The sequence below is a fragment of the Peromyscus californicus genome, unplaced genomic scaffold (genome assembly GCF_007827085.1).
Source record: "Peromyscus californicus insignis strain IS unplaced genomic scaffold, ASM782708v3 Scaffold_8__1_contigs__length_139910024, whole genome shotgun sequence".
In the NCBI taxonomy this organism is placed as follows: Eukaryota; Metazoa; Chordata; class Mammalia; order Rodentia; family Cricetidae; genus Peromyscus; species Peromyscus californicus.
In genome coordinates this window covers 101,004,826-101,023,667 of record NW_026294606.1, presented here as the reverse complement: position 1 = coordinate 101,023,667, position 18,842 = coordinate 101,004,826, and the positions used below count along the sequence as shown (strand labels likewise).

Below are 18,842 nucleotides of genomic sequence, written 5' to 3'. Positions count from 1 at the left end.
TCTGCCACTGACAGATCCTCCACAGATCCCCATATACACAGACTCCCAGAAACACACATAATACACACCACGGCTCCAAAGCATGCCTGGTCTGTTCTTACAACTTCAGCCACAAATACTGGCCAGGAGTGCTGCCTTGAGTACTTCAAACGAGCCATCCCTACCAGCTGGTGACATGGTATAGGACCTTGTGTCTCAGGGATGCCATTGTGTAAAGTGACCCCTCTCCTGGGGCTTCTGGGAGTTGGCCATGGATAGAAGCGAGCCTTGCCCCCCTCCATCATACCTTGGAGAGAGGAAGGAGCAGGACCCTTCCTTCCCTTGGCCACTTGTGCTGGCCTGAGTAGTTTCAAACCATACACTATGAGACCTAGAAGGGCCACAAACCGTGGGTCCAAATCCTTATTTTACTTACGGAGAAACTGAGGCCCAGGGATGGATGGGACATTCTGCTGTGGGATGTTCTGTATGGCAAATGTGTTGCTGATTAGTCAATAAATAAATCACTGATTGGCCATTGGCTAGGCAGGAAGTGTAGGCGGGATAAGGAGGAGAATAAAGCTGGGAAGTGGAAGGCTGAGTGAGAGAGAGACACTGCCAGCCGCCACAATGAGAAACAGCATATGAAGATGCCGGTAAGCCATGAGCCATGTGGCAAGGTATAGATTAATAGAAATGGATTAATTTAAGCTGTAAGAACAGTTAGCAAGAAGCCTGCCACGGCAGTACAGTTTGTAACCAATATAAGTCTCTGTGTTTACTTGGTCAGGTCTGAGCGGCTGTGGGACTGGCAGGCGATAGAGATTTGTCCTGACTGTGGGCCAGGCAGGAAAACTCTAGCTACAACATTCTCTTGTCACACAGCCAATCAGTGGCTCATGGGTCTCTAATCCTAGGTGGGAGAGAGGTCCGATGAAACATTCCATCCTGCAGGAAGCTCCTTAAACAGGAAGGCCGACAACTCAAAATAGCTTCAGAAAGTCCCTAAAACTGACCAAATTCACTAGGCCCCCTCCATGCCAGTGAGCAATAAAAGTCTAGAGTCCCCTTCAGACAGAAGGAAGTTGAACTTCAAAGAAGACTCAGACCAGACCAGCTGCCTGGAAGAAGCAGGAACCACCCGAGCTGTCTGGAAGAGGTGTAGGCCAACTGCAGTACCTGAAAGGATGCTCTCCGACCTGCTGAGCTGCCTGCAGGCTATGTAGTGGGCTCCCCCTTTCCAGTTTGGTGAGCTGTCCCCACGCTGGGGTGGGCTTTGGTGATGCAGCTGCCTTCCATACTCTTGTCTGCTATGGGCTCCCTCTCTCGGGGGAGGGGAGATGCATGGGTTGCGTTTCCCCAGGAAAAGTTCTGTCTCACAGCAGACGGCTGGGGCTTGCTCCACATATACTAGCTAGGTCACGGTCATCTGCTGCTGGCATCTGGGATGAAGTCAAAGATGGGAACAGGAATCCCCAGTCCTGCTTCCTGCCTCAACACAGATGTGCTGTTGAGGCACAGATCCAAGAGCACTGAAATCAGAAGGTCTGATGTCCCAGATCTGCCACCAGTGGGAACCTGTGTAAACTTGGGGCTCAGGGTCTTGGCCAAGATGAGGACGTGGCCAATCCAGGGCCTCTGGAAGGCTAAGTAAATATTTTCTCCCTCTCTGTAGCTTTGTTATTGTCCAGCACAGGTCTGTCTGCTCAGACTCCAAAGACTGGCAGGTGAAGAAACCTGTTGATCATCGGCAGAACCTCAAGCTATCAAGCCTCACCGCTAGGAAGGTACCTCAGCCACAGCTGCCCAAGGCCAGTAGATGCCTAACAATGACAACAGGAGCCTCAGCCCCAAAGACTCTTGTTTCTACACTGTAACATTTCTCATCTGCAGCTCTAGGCCCCAGATGGGCATCTGTTACAATCCTTTTCCTTCCGTATGGATCAGTACATCTGTCTCAGGGGTATAGGGTGCCCTCCCACCCAAACCTGTCACCCCCAGAAAACACCTGGGCATACCTGAGTCTGCGAGGGGCATCTGGGAAGACCCTGAATTCTCCCTACCTTCCAGACCACTTACCCACATTTGTCTGTTGTTGTCTGGTCTGACCAGGAACTGAGGAGCATTCCGTTCCATTCCAGAATGTCTGCCAACCCCTTCCACTTAGTCAAGAATCGGACAACGGGAGATGAGCAGACCTTGGCCTTTTCGGGGATAAGCACACAGTCACAGGGTTGGGCAAGTTCCCTGCGTCCTTTAGTCCCACACACTATAGATCAGGTGGCTCCCCACGAGTGGAGCACCTTCCAGGCCTCCTGGGGGCTCCCTGCTAAGGCCCGAACCAGAAGGGTAGGCGCCAGCCATCAGCCTCCTCTTTCGTTTGTGGGATCCCGGGCCTGCTTCCTGCCCTAGCTTCATCTACCATAGCAGGGCGGGTCTTCCAATGGCTGCCATGTTCCTGAGGTGTGGCTCTCACCCCCTATCGGCCGCGGAAACCCCACCCACCCTGGGTCCAAGCCCAGCCTCCAGGAAGCCTTCCTCAACTGCACACCGCCTCAAGTGTCTCCTGTGGCGGCGCCCAGGTTCCCCTCGGAGACTTGTCACGGTAAGAGACTATTCCGTCGTCGAGCCCTGCGTGTCCTCCAGGCTCTCCCTCCCCACCGGACACCCGGGCTGAGGCCGCCCACTTGTCACCGGGGCGTGGGCCTCCCGGGGCTCCTCCCAGCGCGGGCGGGAGCCGCATGCACCCTGCTGCACAGATCCCGCCATTCTGGGAGGGCCTCGCGCACGGCTGTCTGGGCCTGCTGCTGGCGTCGTGGGGACACGAGCCCTGTGTGGGGGTCTGGGGGTGCCCTGCACGGGGAGGAGGGCGGGCACAGCAGCCCTTAGGAGTTTTCCCCGCTTCGGCTGCCTCCTTGTGGAGCAAACTCGCCGGGGCGCTTCCAGCATGGCGGGAAGCGAGCGAGTCGCCCGATCACCAGCGTGTGGCTACCAGGTCCCTTCGGCCACACGAAGGCTCCATCTCTGCACTGAACCTGAGGGGAAGCCCTTCCGCAGCTGCCTCAGATCCAGGACCCCGGAGCAGCTGGGACTGAGGTGGCGGCGGCGGGAAAATGTGCCCGAGGTCTCCTGGGGGAGACGGCAAAGATGGCAGAGGCCAGAGGGCTGCAGAAGCGGCGGAGGGGAGCACACCCGTTAGTCCATCACATCCTCTCTAAAGAAGGCCAGCAGTTCAGTAATGAACCAGCTCTCCGTCGGAGAGGAGCTGTGATGGGGGGTGTCGCCCCAAGGCCCTGACAGTGACAGCTCCAAGCTTAGCTCAAAGGTCCCCAGTGAAGAAAAAGGACAGAAACCGGAACAGTAGGATTCGGAATGCAAGTGTTCAGGCTCGGGGGGTGGGTAAGGACAGCACTTGGTGCGATGGGCGACCACCATCATCGTGTGCTTGTCTGAAAGGAGACTCGGTGAGGGTTGGAGAGTTGGAGGTTCCCCGTGACATCAAAGGACCAGATGAATAGTGAGGAGTGGCCTGACCAATGTCATCCCTTCCTTCTGGAAGGGCCCTCTACACGGCTCAGAGCAAAAGTCACACCTTTCCTTTGCTTCTCCCGGTCCCCCATTCTGTGACCTCAGCTTACTCTTTACAGCCCTCTGCCGTCTGGACTTGGAACTACAGGTGTTCACACTGTTTCAGGAAGAGAGGAGGTGTTTGGTACCTGTGGGTATTATCGTTTATACATTTGCATCAGCAAGTGTCTAGGTGGCGCTCCCAGGGGCACTATGTTGAAAGAGCAGTTCCTGGAGTCAAGGATGGAAGTGGGGGGGGGCGGGGGGAGGAGCGTCAATTCTCTGAGCATAGCCCTCTAGTGAACTGCATAGGAACTGCAAGGGCCTTATGGTGGAAATTAGATTTGAGCTGCTCTGCTCTTGTCCACCAGAGGGAGGAGCCTCAAATAAAGGTCTGCAGGCCAATGCTCTTGATTCTGATACACGTCGGTGGTGGGCCCACCAGCTGGGCTACACCTTTACCTCTGCATACTTCATTTGCTTGTATTCCCTGGGCAGGGGACATCTGCCGCTGACTGGTCCTCCTAGGGTCACAGAGGTAAGAAACCACAGGCCAAACTACCAGGAGTTCACTGGAGGGAGAAGAAAAGGCTCATGATTTGGGGACTTACAGGCCTTTAACTTCTTTTTGCTTTTTTTTTCTTGTAAAATACACATAACAGCACAAAACCCACCATTTTCACTCTATAAAGTATAGACTTAAGCGACATCACTTAAGCAGCTATCATCATTTTCCAGTTTTAGAACTTTTTCACCATCGCAGGTTATCAGCCTCAGTTTCCCCATCTGAAAGTGGAGCTAACAATAAACAGCTTTCCTAAGACTGGAGGGGATGCGACCAAACTTCTGACTCTGGAGGAGGAGTTGGCTTGCTTTGGAGTGGATAGGAGAGGAAAGAGGACAAGGCCCCTAGATCAGTGAGAGCTTCAGCAAAGTTAGATTCCAAGTACATACATGTCCACTGGGGCTCAGAGAGACAGATGCTGGTGTTGGGGAGGTCCCCTATGATCAGTGCGTGCAGCCTTGAGGCCAGGATTTCTAGGCAGGGCAGAGTCTTGATCATGATGCTTTGTCAACTGTCCCAGCCCTCTCTTGAGGCTGCCCTGTGGGGAAGCCTATGTGTCAGGAAACTGAGTTCTGAACTTGATCACCATCACAAATCCAGAAGTGCGGCACACAGAGCTGGTCTTCACCCAGCTGTAGGGTATACTTTGATCAAGAGGGTGTGCTTTGAAGAGCAAGAACCCCAAGGCGAGAAGTACACTTGGATTTTATTCTAATGCTGTGGTGACTGTCTTTCCCCATTGGCTGGGTCTCATCTCACGGTCTTCTGAAACTGGCTAGTTTTAAACAGTGCAAAGAAAATCAAGTGGGGAGGGAGTCAGTCACTTCAGTCTGAAACTGTAGCAGGGTCTTTGTGTAAACAAAGGTTTTTACCTGGGGGGTGGGTGGGGGGATTAAAAAATTAGTGTAAATGTTTTAGAGGGTAGGGGAGATAAAACTTTAATCTCAGCACTCAGTAGGCAGAGGCTAGCCTGGTCTACTTCAGGTGTTTTGGGCCTCAAACTCAGAGATCTGCCTGCCTCTGCTTCCTGAGTGCAAGGATTAAAGGTGTGTGCCACCACACCTAGCTAAGGTTACCCTTCTTACTGAAAGACATTTGAATGCTTCTCAACTTGTTTGAGACAATAATCTGTGGAATTGTGACCCCCTCCTCTCTTTTATTTTTTATTTTTTTGGTTTTTCGAGACAGGGTTTCTCTTGTGTAGCTTTTGCGCCTTTCCTGGATCTCACTCTGTAGACCAGGCTGGCCTCGAACTCACAAAGATCCGCCTGGCTCTGCCTCCCGGGTGCTGGGATTAAAGGTGTGTGCCACCACCGCCCAGCGCCTCTCCTTAATTCTTATGATTCCAAAGTGGGGACAAACCCAGGCCCTGTTTGCCTCACTGTGCGTTTCCTATGAGAATCAATAAAAAGATAATTCAGGACAACCTGGTCTACAGAGAGAGTTCCAGGATGGCCAGAGCTACATACACTTGAAAAACCAAAACCAAACAAACAAGCAAACCAAAAAAATCCCCCAAAGCCTCAGGAAGTAGACAACTCAAAAGCTTCAGAAGCAACTGACCAGATTCACTAGGCTCCTCCCTCCCCAAGCATCTGTATGCACTAAGGAAGCAGAGGCAAGCAGATCTCTGGAGTTCAGGGCCAGCCGGGCCAGCCAGGGCTACACAGTGAGACCCTGTCTCAAAAACCAAAATAAACAGAAAAAGATTTGACTTCCTTGTCCTAAATACAAGTTTTATGGTATGTGATAGAAAAAGACTCGTATTTAATACTTCTGCAATATTAAAAATAGTTGCCAGGATTAGGATTTGTATTCTAGTCTTAGACAAGAATCTGTGAGATTCTGATCCCTCCCCCTCCATTAAAACTGTGGGTCAGGTATGGCAGAAACAGAACAGGAGGAGAGCAGATGTGGATGCATCTTCAATACCAGGTGAGGGGATCTGAGTAATCTGAAAGGTAATAGAGAACTTCAGAAACCTTGGGGACAAGAAGAAGCGGAGGAGAGGAAGAGACAGGATTTTAGAGACTGGAGGCAAAGGACTTCTAAGCAGCAGCCTTTTCAGGATTTTTGCTTCAAAAGAGGAAGGTCAAGGGATGAAAAAGAAACCAGAGTGGATAATTTGGTGAGGAGAGAGGACAGGCAGGCAGCAGAATAGGGAAAGTGTCCAGACTCACCAGCAACTGTCCTCCTGTGGGAAGGAACCAGTGGACAGAAGAGTTGTACAGAGCTGCTCCAACATGGTGTTCCAGCCAACAGCAGCAGCAGCACCTAACACCAGTATGGTCACTACCATATTGCCACTGTTGTCACCTAAACTACCACAAGAAGATGACCACTATCATTACCACCAGTTTTCCAACCACTGCTACCACTACCTCAGTAACATCATCACCATCTACGATTATCATACCAACCCCCTCGGCCACATTAACATCACCATCCCCACCACCAATCCCATCTCTATCACTGCTCCCATCTGGACATCACCAGTCTTCTCCACCATCTCCATCACCACAACATTTTCTTCTAACCACAATCTGCGTCACCAAGCACCTGCTTAGAAGTATGGATTCTCAGCGCCCGACCCCTTGAGTCAGAACTTCTGGGACGAGGGGCTGGCACTCTCCCTCAAGCCCTCCAGAGGACTCAGTTGGATGCTCAAATTTCAGAATCCCTAGACAAGACCGCCACAGAAAGGCAAGGCTTCTCTAGTGGTCAATTTCAGAAACTCTGGTAAAAGATGACGGGCACAGAGCCAGAACAGGGAGGAGGAGCGGGACTAGCCCCTCCTCCCCTTAACTCCCTGTTTTGGGCTTACTGAAGATCTACCCTGGGAGCAAAGGGAATTCACCTGGAGGTGGGAATTTAATAGCAAGTGCCTTTTGACCAAATACTGGTCAGCTGAAACCACATTCTTATTCCCCTCAAGTTTCTCACTCTATCTGCTGAACTTCCATGGAGAGATTCCTGCCTAGTTCTCCACCCAAAGACACCGGAGCTCAGCATGCATGTGGCCACACCCTGATATTGACCAGCCATTCAGGATCCAAACACCTGACCAGGTTCTCACCCAGGGCTTCAGTATTTGTTAGGCGGGTGTTTACCTCAGGCGCTGGTAGCCCCCCGCTCCTCCTCCCTCCCTCCCTCCCTCCACCCACCCACCCCTCACATGTGAAAGGGTGAATCCAGGCCTAACTGGGTCCTTACTCCCCCACTTCAGTCTCTAGGCTTTGACCTGCCTTCTGAGGTGAGTTTTTTGCCCCACGGTGTTTGTGAGTGCAGAATTTCCCACTCTTGGGGAAAAGAGAGGGGAACCCATGACATTGGCTCTGTCAAAAGCCTTGTCTTACCTTTATGGTGAAAATCTGGGTAACTTGAAGTCACAAGCCCTGGCTAAGTAGTTCCATTGTCTTTAAGCTTTATCCAACCTCCAGAAGAGGACTTTGCAACCCGGTCCTCACTTACTGAGATCCTTATCCTGCTAGGGGCAGAGGCCTGTGCCCTACTGCTCATTCTCACCAGGCTGATCTAGCCCGGGTGTCCCTAGTTAAAGGAAGCCTGATGCCTCTCAGAGAAAACGTGTTAAGTGTGAACAAATGATGTAACTAATTAGGAATCATGGGGGCTGTGCTTTGGGGGCGATGAAATTTGGCCCCTGGTTCAACAGTTTCTAATATGGGTTGAAATGTCCCCGAAGAAGAGAAAGCTGTATCAGGTCTTGTTGTGACTACTCCCCCTCCTGTTCCTCTTTCCTGTTTTCCAATTTCTGTTTTGGAAACACAACTATTCTTCTTAATCTCTTGTACATATAGGAAAATAAATTCTAATTTCCATCCTTTCTTATACAAAGTTAATAATTTTGAACATTGTTCTGAGCTTTGTAACATCCCCCTCTAATATTATACCTTGAAATGTTCCGTGTCCGTGAAGATGGCCTTTTTCTTTTAACGACTGTGTACTGTTCCACTATGGGGATGTGCTATATACATCAGCAGTCTTCACCTTGCTGTTTGGTTTTGCTCCAATTTGTACACATATTGTTTTGTATATCTCCAGTTGTGTCTACAGGATGGCTTTGTGAATGTGGGGGTGCTAGGTCAGAGTGCATGCCTTGGTTCTTACAGTGGGTATTGCCTTCTTCCTTCTAGTGGATGGTAAGAAGTGAACCAGAGGCCAGGCGGTGGTGGCACACGCCTTTAATCCCAGCACTCGGGAGGCAGAGGCAGGTGAATCTCTGTGAGTTCGAGGCCAGCCTGGGCTACAGAGTGAGTTTCAGGAAAGGTTCCAAAGCTACACAGAGAAACCCTGTCTCAAAAAACAAACAAAAAAACAAAAACAAAAACAAGGTGAGCCAGAGAGGACACAGTGGGAGCTGCGCTGTGCTCTCTAGTCACTCAACCTTGGGACCTGGGACTCACTTGCTCTGGGCTTCACTTTTTTATCTATGAAATGTGCCCTTGCTCTTGGGGTGCTGAAGCAGGAGGATAGTGGCCAGCCTGGGCTACAGAAAGAGCTCTTGTCTCAAAATAATATCTATAAAATGGTTCAGAGAGGTTGGGTGTTTAGTTCAGTGGTAGAGTGCTTGCTTGCTTAGCATGTGCCAAGAAGGTCCTGGGTTTCATCTGTGGTACCCCAAACCAACAATCAACCAACCAATCATAAATTAGAGCATATGGTGGCAAGGAAAAGATTAGATCTTCCATGTAAAGCATTTAGTTCAGGACCAAATATACAACTAACCATTGTCAGGCTGCTGGTTTTCTGCTGAGGTCCTGCTAGGGCCTTTCATGAATGTCATGGAGTGAGCCTGGCTGTTAAAACCATTGTTCTGAAGAGAAGATTCCCTCTCCATGGCTGCCTATGTCCCCGAGGTTTCTGTTAGGTTCTCTTAATAGAAAAACCTGGGCTTTCCCAGGGACATTTCTAGGGCTAGCTGTTGGATAGATTGGAGTGGAATCTTTCTAAAGAGGGTATAGCCTGTCTTAAATTCACAATTTCCCCTGCACAGGCTGCAACTGAATACACTGTCTTCCATGCACCATTTTCTATTAGCCTTCTACAGTGTTCCACAGCCTGCAGATGTGAGTCTGTTCCCATTTTAGAATTGTCTCAGGGTGCAGCAAATGTCAATCACTGCCAGGCCAAGTCTTCATCACTCTGCATTCTGTTCTCACCAAACAGAACATCTTATATTTGAGTTCATGGTCCCAGGCTCCTCCATGTTGTCCCCTGTGGTGGGTGAGACACCCCATGGTCTCTGTGTGGATTTCCTGCTGCCTTAGGGTTTGGGTACATTGAGGATGAACCACATTTGAAAGATGGACAGGTGGATCTCTGTGAGTTCGAGGCCAGCCTGGGCTACAGAGTGAGTTTCAGGAAAGGTTCCAAAGCTACACAGAAATACAGTCCAAATTAAAGGGTGAGTTTGATTTTGTCTACACAGAAATACAGTCAATGTCTGCAAAAGTTAATTGTCAGTCAATCTTTTGAGTCTTTACATCCAAAGAGGTGTTTACAGAACATTCCAAACAGACTCTGCACAGTACACCTGATTTTTTTTGGCCTCTATTCCCTCTGTGTGTGTATGTATATGTGCTCTTGTGTGTGTGTGTGTGTGTGTGTGTGTGTGTGTGTGTGTGTGTGTGTGTTCCTGTGTGCATGTGTGTGTGGGTCAAAGGTTGATGTCAGCTATCTTCTTCAATCATCCTCTATCTTCTTGTGAAATTGTTTTCTGGGGTGAGCGTGTGTGAATGCTGGGTTGGGGATTTAGCTCAGTGGTAGAGCGCTTGCCTAGCAAGCACAAGGCCCTGGGTTCGGTCCTCAGCTGGGGGGGTGGGGGAGAAGAGTGTGTACATGCCACAGAGCACATGTGGAGGCCAGAGGACAGCTTTTCTGGAGTTGGTTCTCTTCTTCCACCTTATTTTGAGGCAGGGTCTCTCTGTGTCTGTTGCTATACTGCATACTCCAGGGCAGCTGGTCTTTAGGCTTCTGGATAATTCTGTCTCCACTTCCCATCTTGTTGTAGAAGTGCTGAGATTCCAGATGTGTCCTACCACAGCTGAATCTTTACACAGATTTGAAGACTGAAGTCAGGCCATCAGGTTTCTGGGGCCATCTCCCTGGCCCTTCTCCTTATTTTCGTTTTTATTTTTAATTAATTTATGTCTTTTTTTTTTTGAGACAGGGTCTCTCACTAAACCTGGAGCTTACCAACTCAGGTTGAGTGGCTGGCCGACAAGCCCCAGGGGTCCCCTGCCTCCACCTTCCCAGCACTAGATACATGCTTGGCTTTTTACATGGAGGCTGGGAATCTGCACTCAGATCCTCACGCTTGTGCAACAAGCGCTCACCGACGGAGCTGTCTTCCAGCCCTTTTCTGTTCTCTTTCATAGTGCAGGAGATCAGGATGAACTGGGAGCCCAGGATCTGTGTGCTGGGTCCCTAGAGCCAACTGGTTTATTTACTTGATTGACCCAAGAACATGAGTGAAGAGAAAGAGGACTCATTCAGGATACTCAGGATTTATGATGAAGCAGAGGAGATAAAGAAGATGCCAGAAAGCTCTGGTATTTTTTCTCATCATGGGCAACAAGAACAACGCCAAATGGACAGCACGCAGGGAACGGGCCAGCTGCCCCCATGTCCCTCAATACAGCATGACCCTGTTTATCAGGAAATGCACAGTATGACCCAGCAGCGGTGGGATCCCCAAGCCCAGGACACATCTGGGCTCCAGCCCATGTGGTTTTCAGAGGCAGAACCAGAAGGAGGAACCAGCTCAAGGTAAGGCTGTCATGAGCAAGGGCTGGGCAGGGTGATGAACTGTCCTGGGCAGAGAGGGCCCGACACTTCATGCCATCTTCTCCCTCTTTTCTTCTCTGGTGTAGCTTTCATCCAGGAGCTATGACTGGTAAGTGCAGGCCATGACAGTGTGGTCAGGGAGGGGGAGTGGCCCACGCTGGAGCCCAGATGGTGGATGAAGTACCCCGTTTGGTGTAAGAGGGCAGCTCTCTTTCTGACGTTGTGACTTTGCTGTGATGCCTGGTCCATGAGAGGTGGGTGTGGCTGTTTCCCTGCAGGTCAGTTCTGTTCTTCGTCCTTGCCCAACAGAGAAGTCTGGTCACTCCTCAAAGCCATTGTAAGTACCTTAATATTATGTTTTTGACAGTCAGACACCATCCTTCTTTCCTGCCCACCCTCCAGTGGAGAAGTGGTGTGTCTGTACACCCCATTCCCGTTCTCTTAGGTAGTGGTGGCCTGGGATACCATCTTCTTTTCTTTCTTTCTTTTTTTTTCTTCTGGTTTTTCGAGACAGAGTTTCTCTGTGTAGTTTTGCGCCGTTCCTGGATCTCGCTCTATAGACCAGGCTGGCCTCGAACTCACAGAGATCCGCCTGCCTCTGCCTCCTGAGTGCCGGGCCTGATACCATCTTCTCAATGAGGCTGCTCTCCTTGTTCCACCATTTTGACAATTAGGGCCTTTAGCCCCACAGTGCCACTTCTACAAGAGATGTGACCTGGGGGCCCCTGAACCAAGTTCTGTTATGAGAAAGAAGAAGCTTAGAAATTTGGGGAGCAGGGGCAAAGCAGGCTGCCGCCTTGGCTGACCAGTCCCGCCGTCCCTGCCAGCCTCCCATTCCAGATGAGGCAGTAGTCACACGGAAGTCCCCACGTAGTTCCTGGAGGGTTGGCACTCTCCGCCACGGGAAGCGAGTGAATGCTATTGCCATTAGCAGTGCCCCACGCCATGTGTACACGTGTGGCACTGGCTACATCAGGGTGTGGGACGAAGATGCGCTGCATGCCTCGGACCGAGCGCCTCAGGCCCAGCTGGACTTTCAGGTGAGGGGCTCTCAATCAGGTTTAGGGAAAGCCTCTGTCCCCAGCACTGCCACGTGTATTGAGAGCGTGTGTTCTTCCCCAGGACCCTCGGAATCGTGTACTTACCTGCAAGCTGTTCCCCGATGAGCAGAGTCTGATCACAGGGGGAATGGCCCGGGCTCTGACTCTCTGGGACCTGGCTCCAACACCCCAAATCAGGGCCCAGATGGCCTCCACAGGCCCCATGTGCTATTCCTTGGCCCTCTCTTCTGATGCCCACATCTGCTTGGCTTCTTTCAAAGGATTTGTGGAGATTTGGGATGTGCAGAACCAAATCTTAATCAGGTAGGACCTCTCTCCAGAGCCACTCAGGTGTCCCTTGGGAAGGGCTTGAGAATGAGACCCCACTTCCCCTTCTTGGTGGTAGGGATATGCCAAACAGCCTGGAAGGTACATCTAGGGGCTTCCTAACCCTTCCAGATTCTGGGGGGCCGGGGGGCAAACTTTTCTAAAGACCTCTGAGTGGTTTTCCCACCAGGAAACATGAAGTTCCTCCCTACGGGTCCCGCTGCGTGGACGTCACAGGCTTTAAGTTCTGGACAGGTGGTGAAGACACCATCCTGTACTCCTGGGACATGAGGAGCTACCAGAAGCTGCAGCAACACAACTTATGCCATGAGGTGCCTGCTTGGTCACCTTCAGGACCAAGTTCAACCCCAGGGTGGGGACCTGGGTGTGGGCAGGGGGTGCTGAGTGTGAATGTGAGGCCAAGGCTTGGATGAGGGCACTGGCAATTTTGAATGCTGACTCAACCCTTCCCACAGATCCTTAGCATTACTCATGACCCCAGTGAGGAATGGGTACTAGCAGGCTTGAGAATGAGTGACATTGTCATCCTCCATACTCACCGGGAGGAGAAGTACAAAGCTGTGGTCCAAAGATACACACAACACCACAACCTCAAGTTTGCCTCTTGTGGTGAGTTAGAAGCCAGGTGCTCCCCCCCCCCCATGGGTTCCTACCTTCTTTCTCCACCCCCTATCCTTATGCTCCCCTCTATCACAGGGGCTTCCCATATAGAATGAAGCCTGAAGGTCCAGGCAGACAGAAGTGGCAGGAGTCCCATCTCATGGGTCTCTTGTTCAGTGACAGTTCACTATGTTCTGGGTATGGCTCTGGTGGCAGCAGATGAAGGGATGGCTTGGGCCACGCACCTGATTTTTATAGGGCAGGGAACCCGAGGCAGAGCAGATAGTTGATCTCTCCCTAGTCTACTTGAAGACAGCCGGAATGAGCACATAGGCTCAGTTTCTGACCTCTCGATCGTACCTCTTCTTCCCTTTGACAGGGACCTGTTTTGTGTCCACGCTGGATGATATGATCCATTGTTTAGCAGCACCTTCTCTACGAAGGTTGTTCCAGGTATGGAGGTGGAGAGTGGTGGGGGTGTGCGAACTAAAGCACTCAGAGCTTGTGGCCCCAGATCCCTACTTGATGGGTTCCAGTGAGAACTGGAAAATATCACTGAGATGGCATTTTATAGTGGTAGGGATTGAGGACTGATCCTGTGAACCCATGGTCTTCGCTTTGAGCTTTATCCACAACTCAATGAAGCCTTGAGTCTACGTAAACCTTGAAACATGAAGTCCTCAATGTCTGGCTCCAGCCCCGACCCTTCGTGTTCTTCACCTCTCTTTTCTAGGTAGAGGAGTGTTATGACATTCTGTGTTGTGACGTGTCCTCTGATAGTCAGTATCTGGTCACGGGCTCCAAGGAAAGTGCTACAGTATACCAGCTCTTATATTGAAGGTTGTGGGCTATGGTCTTGCCAGTGAAGATCCAAAGAGATCAGACCATGTGACCTCACAGTACTGGACATCTCCAACACGTCTCCCTCTACTTCAGCTTTTATGGTTAGCTGGCTATATTCCCAGGCTTTGGGTATATGGCTTGGGGGCTTTTCCGGTTTTTTTTGTTTTGTTTTGTTTTGTGTGTGTGTATTTTTTTCCATCCCCACTCATTGATATCTGTGTTTGATAGGTAACTTTATGAGATATGACTTTGTAATTAATAAAGTAGAGCAAAACTCAGAATAACCTGTTGATGTGTCTCAGACAACCAAGTTATAGTAATGGATTTTTTTCTGTCTGCCTTCAGCACCATTCTTCCAGGGTGGGTGTATGAGTCACTTTGCTGTGACTGTGACAGAACACCCTGACAAAAGCAGCTTAGAGAAGAAAGGGTGTAGTTTTGCATCACAGTTCCTGAGGGACGGTCTCTCATAACCGGGAAGGCATGCCAGCAAGACGTGGGGCCAGACGGCAGATGGGGGGCAGTGACATCCTTCTCCCCACTGTACCTCCTAAAGTTTCCACAAACCCCCCCACAGCACCACTGTGTTCAAACACAGGTGCCCATGGGGGACTTTTTCATTCACACACCACAGTGTGGAAAGAATTTTAGGTCAGATTTAGTTTTATTTGTAACTTTGGAGGTGGTAGTGATGGTGGTCATGAACTTTTTGAAATCTTAAGAAATGTAAGAAAAAGTGTATATTGCCAGTCCTTTGCATCCATGAGTTTTATACTTGGGATTCAACCAATCATGGGCTGCAAGTATTTAGAAGAAAAGTTGGTGGGGTTTTTTTCACTGAAAATGTGCTTTTTGTTTCCTAAACAATACATTATAACTTTTATTTACATAGCACTCCCATCAGAACAGGTACAGTAATAACCTAGAGGTGACTAATGCATAGAAAGCTATGCATGGGCTGTATGGAAGGCTGTGCCCCTTTCTAAAGGGGGCTTTGGTGTTCACTGACGGTTGTGGAGCCAACCACAGCAATTCTTCATATACAAACTGTTTGGCAGTGCTTGACTTTCAGTCTAAGTTAAACATCCCAGGAAACGGGTCTGACCCTGTCCTGAGGCTGGATCTCAGCAGTGCATAACCCCGTGGGTTGATGGAGAGTATGATTTGAAGGAAGTGTAACCCTCAGAGTCGTGGGCATTTGAACACCTGTCCCCAGCTGGTGACTGGGGAGGACTAGATTAGTGTGGCCTTGCTGGAGGAAGTACGTCACTAGGGGTGGGCTTTGAGACTTAAAATGCCCCCTCCTTCCAGTTTGCTCCCTCTGCTTTGTGCTTGTGGATGAGGATGTGAGCTCTCGGCTTCCTGTTCCTGCAGCCAGGCCTGCCCCTTTGTGGCCACGCCTCCCTGCCTTGCCGGACTTGTATCCCTCTAGTACTGTGAGCCCAAACAAACCCTTTCTTTTACAAGTTGTGATGTTTTATCACAGCCATAAAAAAGTAACCGATACAAAAAGGTGACGTGATCTAGCTCTGCACAAGGCCAGTTCATAATTGTGGCAGTTGGTGCCAGTCAAACCTGCTGACTTCTTTGTTTCAGGAGGGGCTTGCTTGGGTTGGTATAACTAGCACAACGTTTCATCTGGCCTTCTCCAGGCTGGAAAAGCCACCTACCCAGGCACGGCTGCCCTCCTCCATTGACTGTGCTGCTGCTTTTCTGGTGTTGGTACGGCAGAGACAACTATGCCCACTGATGTCTGGAGCTTAGGTTGCCACTCAAAGGATCATGAATGAGTCATATGTGTGCCAGCTGAGCCAGGCCTAAAGAGGTAGAGGGAAGTAGAAGAGTAGACGTCTCCTGCAGGGACTCTCCTCTTCTATCAGCTCAAGGCAAAAGAGGAAGAGACCCCAGGCATCACCTAGCCACAGGATGGAGGCATCCTATGCTCATGCATCAAGCAAGGAGAGAAGCTGCCTAGCCATGTGTGGGGTTTAAATGAAAATGGTTCCCACAGGCTCACAGGGAGTGGCACTATGGAGGTGTGGCCTTGTTGGAGTAGTGTGACCTTGTTGGAGGAAGTGTGTCACTGGGGATAGGCTTTGAGGTTTCAAATGCTCAAGCCAAGCCTAGGGTCTCTCTCTTCCTGCTGCCTATGGATCCGGATGTAGAACTCTCAAGCTCTTTTTCCAGTACTATGTCTGCCATGCTTTCTTCCATGATGATAATGGACTGAACCTCTGAAACTGTAAGTCAGACCCAATTAAAGGTTTTCCTTTATGAGAGTTGCTGTGGTCATAGTGTCTCTTCACAGCAATTGAACTCCAACTAAGATGCCATGAAAGAAAAATAAGCTTGTATTTTCACTTTATTAATGTTGAAGTCTATTTGTTTCTATAGCTCTGGAAAGAGCATATTGTAGACAGAAGTTTCTCTGGTCCTGCCTGGCCCTGTGGTCCAGATGAATCTCTCCCACCTGCGGTCCCACAGCCACTTATAAAATAATTATTCAGAGGCTTATATTAATTACAAACTGTATGGCCTATGGCTCAAGCATCTTGCTAGCTAGCTTTTCGTAACTTAATTCAACCCATTTCTATTAATTTATGTATTATCATGTGACCATGGTGTTACTGGTCTGCTGACATCTTGTTGCTCCTTGGGCAGTGGGTTTAAGTCTCTTCCAACTCCATCCTTCTCTCTGTGTCTCTGCTTGGATTTCCCACCTGGCTGTAAGCTTTCTTGCCATAGGTCAAAACACCTTTATTTATTATCCAATGGGAGTCACACATATTCACAGCATACAGAAAGACATCCCACAACAGCATATATTTACTTAAAAGGCCAAGTAGTGAATAGTTTAGGCTTTGTTATAATTGATGTTATAGCTACTCAGTTCTGCTGCTGTGGCATGCAAACAGCCATAGATAAGTAGATAAACAAATGAGTGTGAATTTTATCAATGACACTGTATAGATAACAATAAGCAGTGAGATCGATTGGCGTTCTGGGTATAGTTTGTCAACCCCTCTCAATATGCCTTAAGTAACATAGGCAATTAGCATCCATTAAAAAACAGAGAGAGTTACTGAGCTTGGTGGCACATGCCTTTAATCCCAGCACTTGGGAGCCAGAGGCTGGCAATCTCTGAGTTTGAGGCCAGCCTGGTCTACAGAGCAAATTCCAGGATAGCCAAGGCTACATAGAGAAACTCTGTCTCAAAACAAACAACAAAAGCAAACAAACCCATATAAAATTATATATATATATATATATATATATATATATATATATAATATTACATTATCTGTGAGACAAAGTGAGAGAGAGAGAGAAAGAAAGTAGAGGTTACCTAGTGAAGCTATTCAGTGGGGTTATAGGGTCACATAGGCTTTAAAATTTATTTGTCTATCAAAGATGAATGAATAAGCCAAGTGTGGCATAATCACACAGGAACACACTATTCAGAATTAAAATGGAAGAGAATTCTGACACATGCCACAGTCAGGATTAATTTCAAGACAGCTACAAACAGGTAAGTTTTGCAGTTTCATTCATGAGGTGCTTGGTTAATTCATAGAGACAGGAACTAGAATGGTCATCAACTGGACCTCAGGGGAGGGGTATAAGAGGGCTACTGTTTAATGAATACAGATGTTTGGGGGCTTTGTTTGTTTTGAGACAGGGTCTTATGTAGCCCAGGCTAGCCTTGAACTCACCAAGACAGTGACTAACATTTTGAAAATGGTTAAACTGTATTTCAAATTGGCCACACCATCTTACAGTCCCACCAGCAGTGAATGCAGATTCCATTTTCTCCACATCCTCACCAAAACCGTTGTTATGCCTTGTAGCAGTTTGTTTGGGGTCCCAGTTTCAGTTCGTACTCAGCTGGCTCCATTGCTTTGGGTATGAAATGGGGCAAAGCATCTTGTGGGGAGGCTGTAATGGAGCAGAACTGTTCACCTCACGGTGTCCAGCATTGAAATCTGGAAACAGTGTGCGAGGGGTGGGAACAAGATGGACCCTCCCAGGCTACCCCGCCTACCCCTCCCCTCCCCTGGCTACCTACTTCATCCACCCAGGCCCAACTTCCTGTTTCTATTGATTTGCCTGTTTACATAGACACACATGGACACACACACACACACACACACACACACACACACACACATACACACACACACATACACTCACACACACTCACACATGCAATTCCCTTTCAAGCAAAACATGGACACAGAACAAGCTGTCTGTGCTATAATGAGAGAACATAAAAAAAAACATTGCTTATAAATGTCAAGGCAAAACATTGATAAAACATTAGCATTGTGTAGATAGAATATGTAATAGTAAATGAACTCTAATCCTGAATAAAAACAGTAAGATACTATGGCTAAGTGGAATATTCTAGGAGGTGATGTTGGATCAATAATAAGAAATCTGCTAAGAAAGTCCATATTAATAGATTGTTTCTACTGAAATTAGGCTCCTGTTCATGACTTTAAAACATTAAAGAATGTAAGAACTGATTAACACCTTCCTAATGAATATATATGATATAATCTATCTAGTCTTAAGGTTATTATTTTAGTAAGGGAAACATTATAATCATAAGGTACTTCTAATAATATCAGGAACAGAATTAGTATGCTTTATTAGCTATTTTTCATTGCTGTGATAAAACACTGTGACCAGAAATGGCTTACAGAAGAGAGAAGGGAGAGTCTGCAATGTTGGAGAGACATGGCAGGTGGCAGCTGGAGCCGGAAGCTGAGAGAACACATCTTCAACTGAAGTAGAGAGGGCAGACCTGAAGTGGGAGGAGGCTGTCAACACTCACAGTTCATCCCCAGCGACGAACTCCCAGCAAGGCTGCACCTCCTAAGGTTCTGTAACTGGCCCAAAGTGCTACCAACCAGGGACCAAGTGTTCAAAGACATGAGCCTTCGGGGGACATTTCTCATTCAAAGCATCACATATGCCTGCTAATAGTATCATTGTTAGCCAATGTAATCAGACTGGAAAAGTCAGAGTCTTAGGAATAGTTATGAATTCTTCCCATTAGCAGATGATGTGGTGGTATTCTCTAGGAGTCT

The 18,842-nt window shown here is 48.7% G+C and overlaps 1 protein-coding gene across 1 annotated transcript; it reads left to right on the top strand.

The window, feature by feature from the left end:
- The first annotated feature begins 2,422 nt into the window (after window positions 1-2,422).
- Tle7 (TLE family member 7) lies at window positions 2,423-13,863 on the top strand. Its single transcript, XM_052727312.1, has 10 exons — window positions 2,423-2,578; window positions 10,773-10,900; window positions 11,005-11,027; window positions 11,197-11,255; window positions 11,746-11,958; window positions 12,041-12,282; window positions 12,476-12,617; window positions 12,762-12,915; window positions 13,286-13,359; window positions 13,640-13,863. The coding sequence occupies exons 1-10, from the start codon at window positions 2,423-2,425 to the stop codon at window positions 13,742-13,744; spliced, it is 1,296 nt and encodes a 431-aa protein (XP_052583272.1). The 3' UTR covers window positions 13,745-13,863.
- Window positions 13,864-18,842: the final 4,979 nt, after the last annotated feature.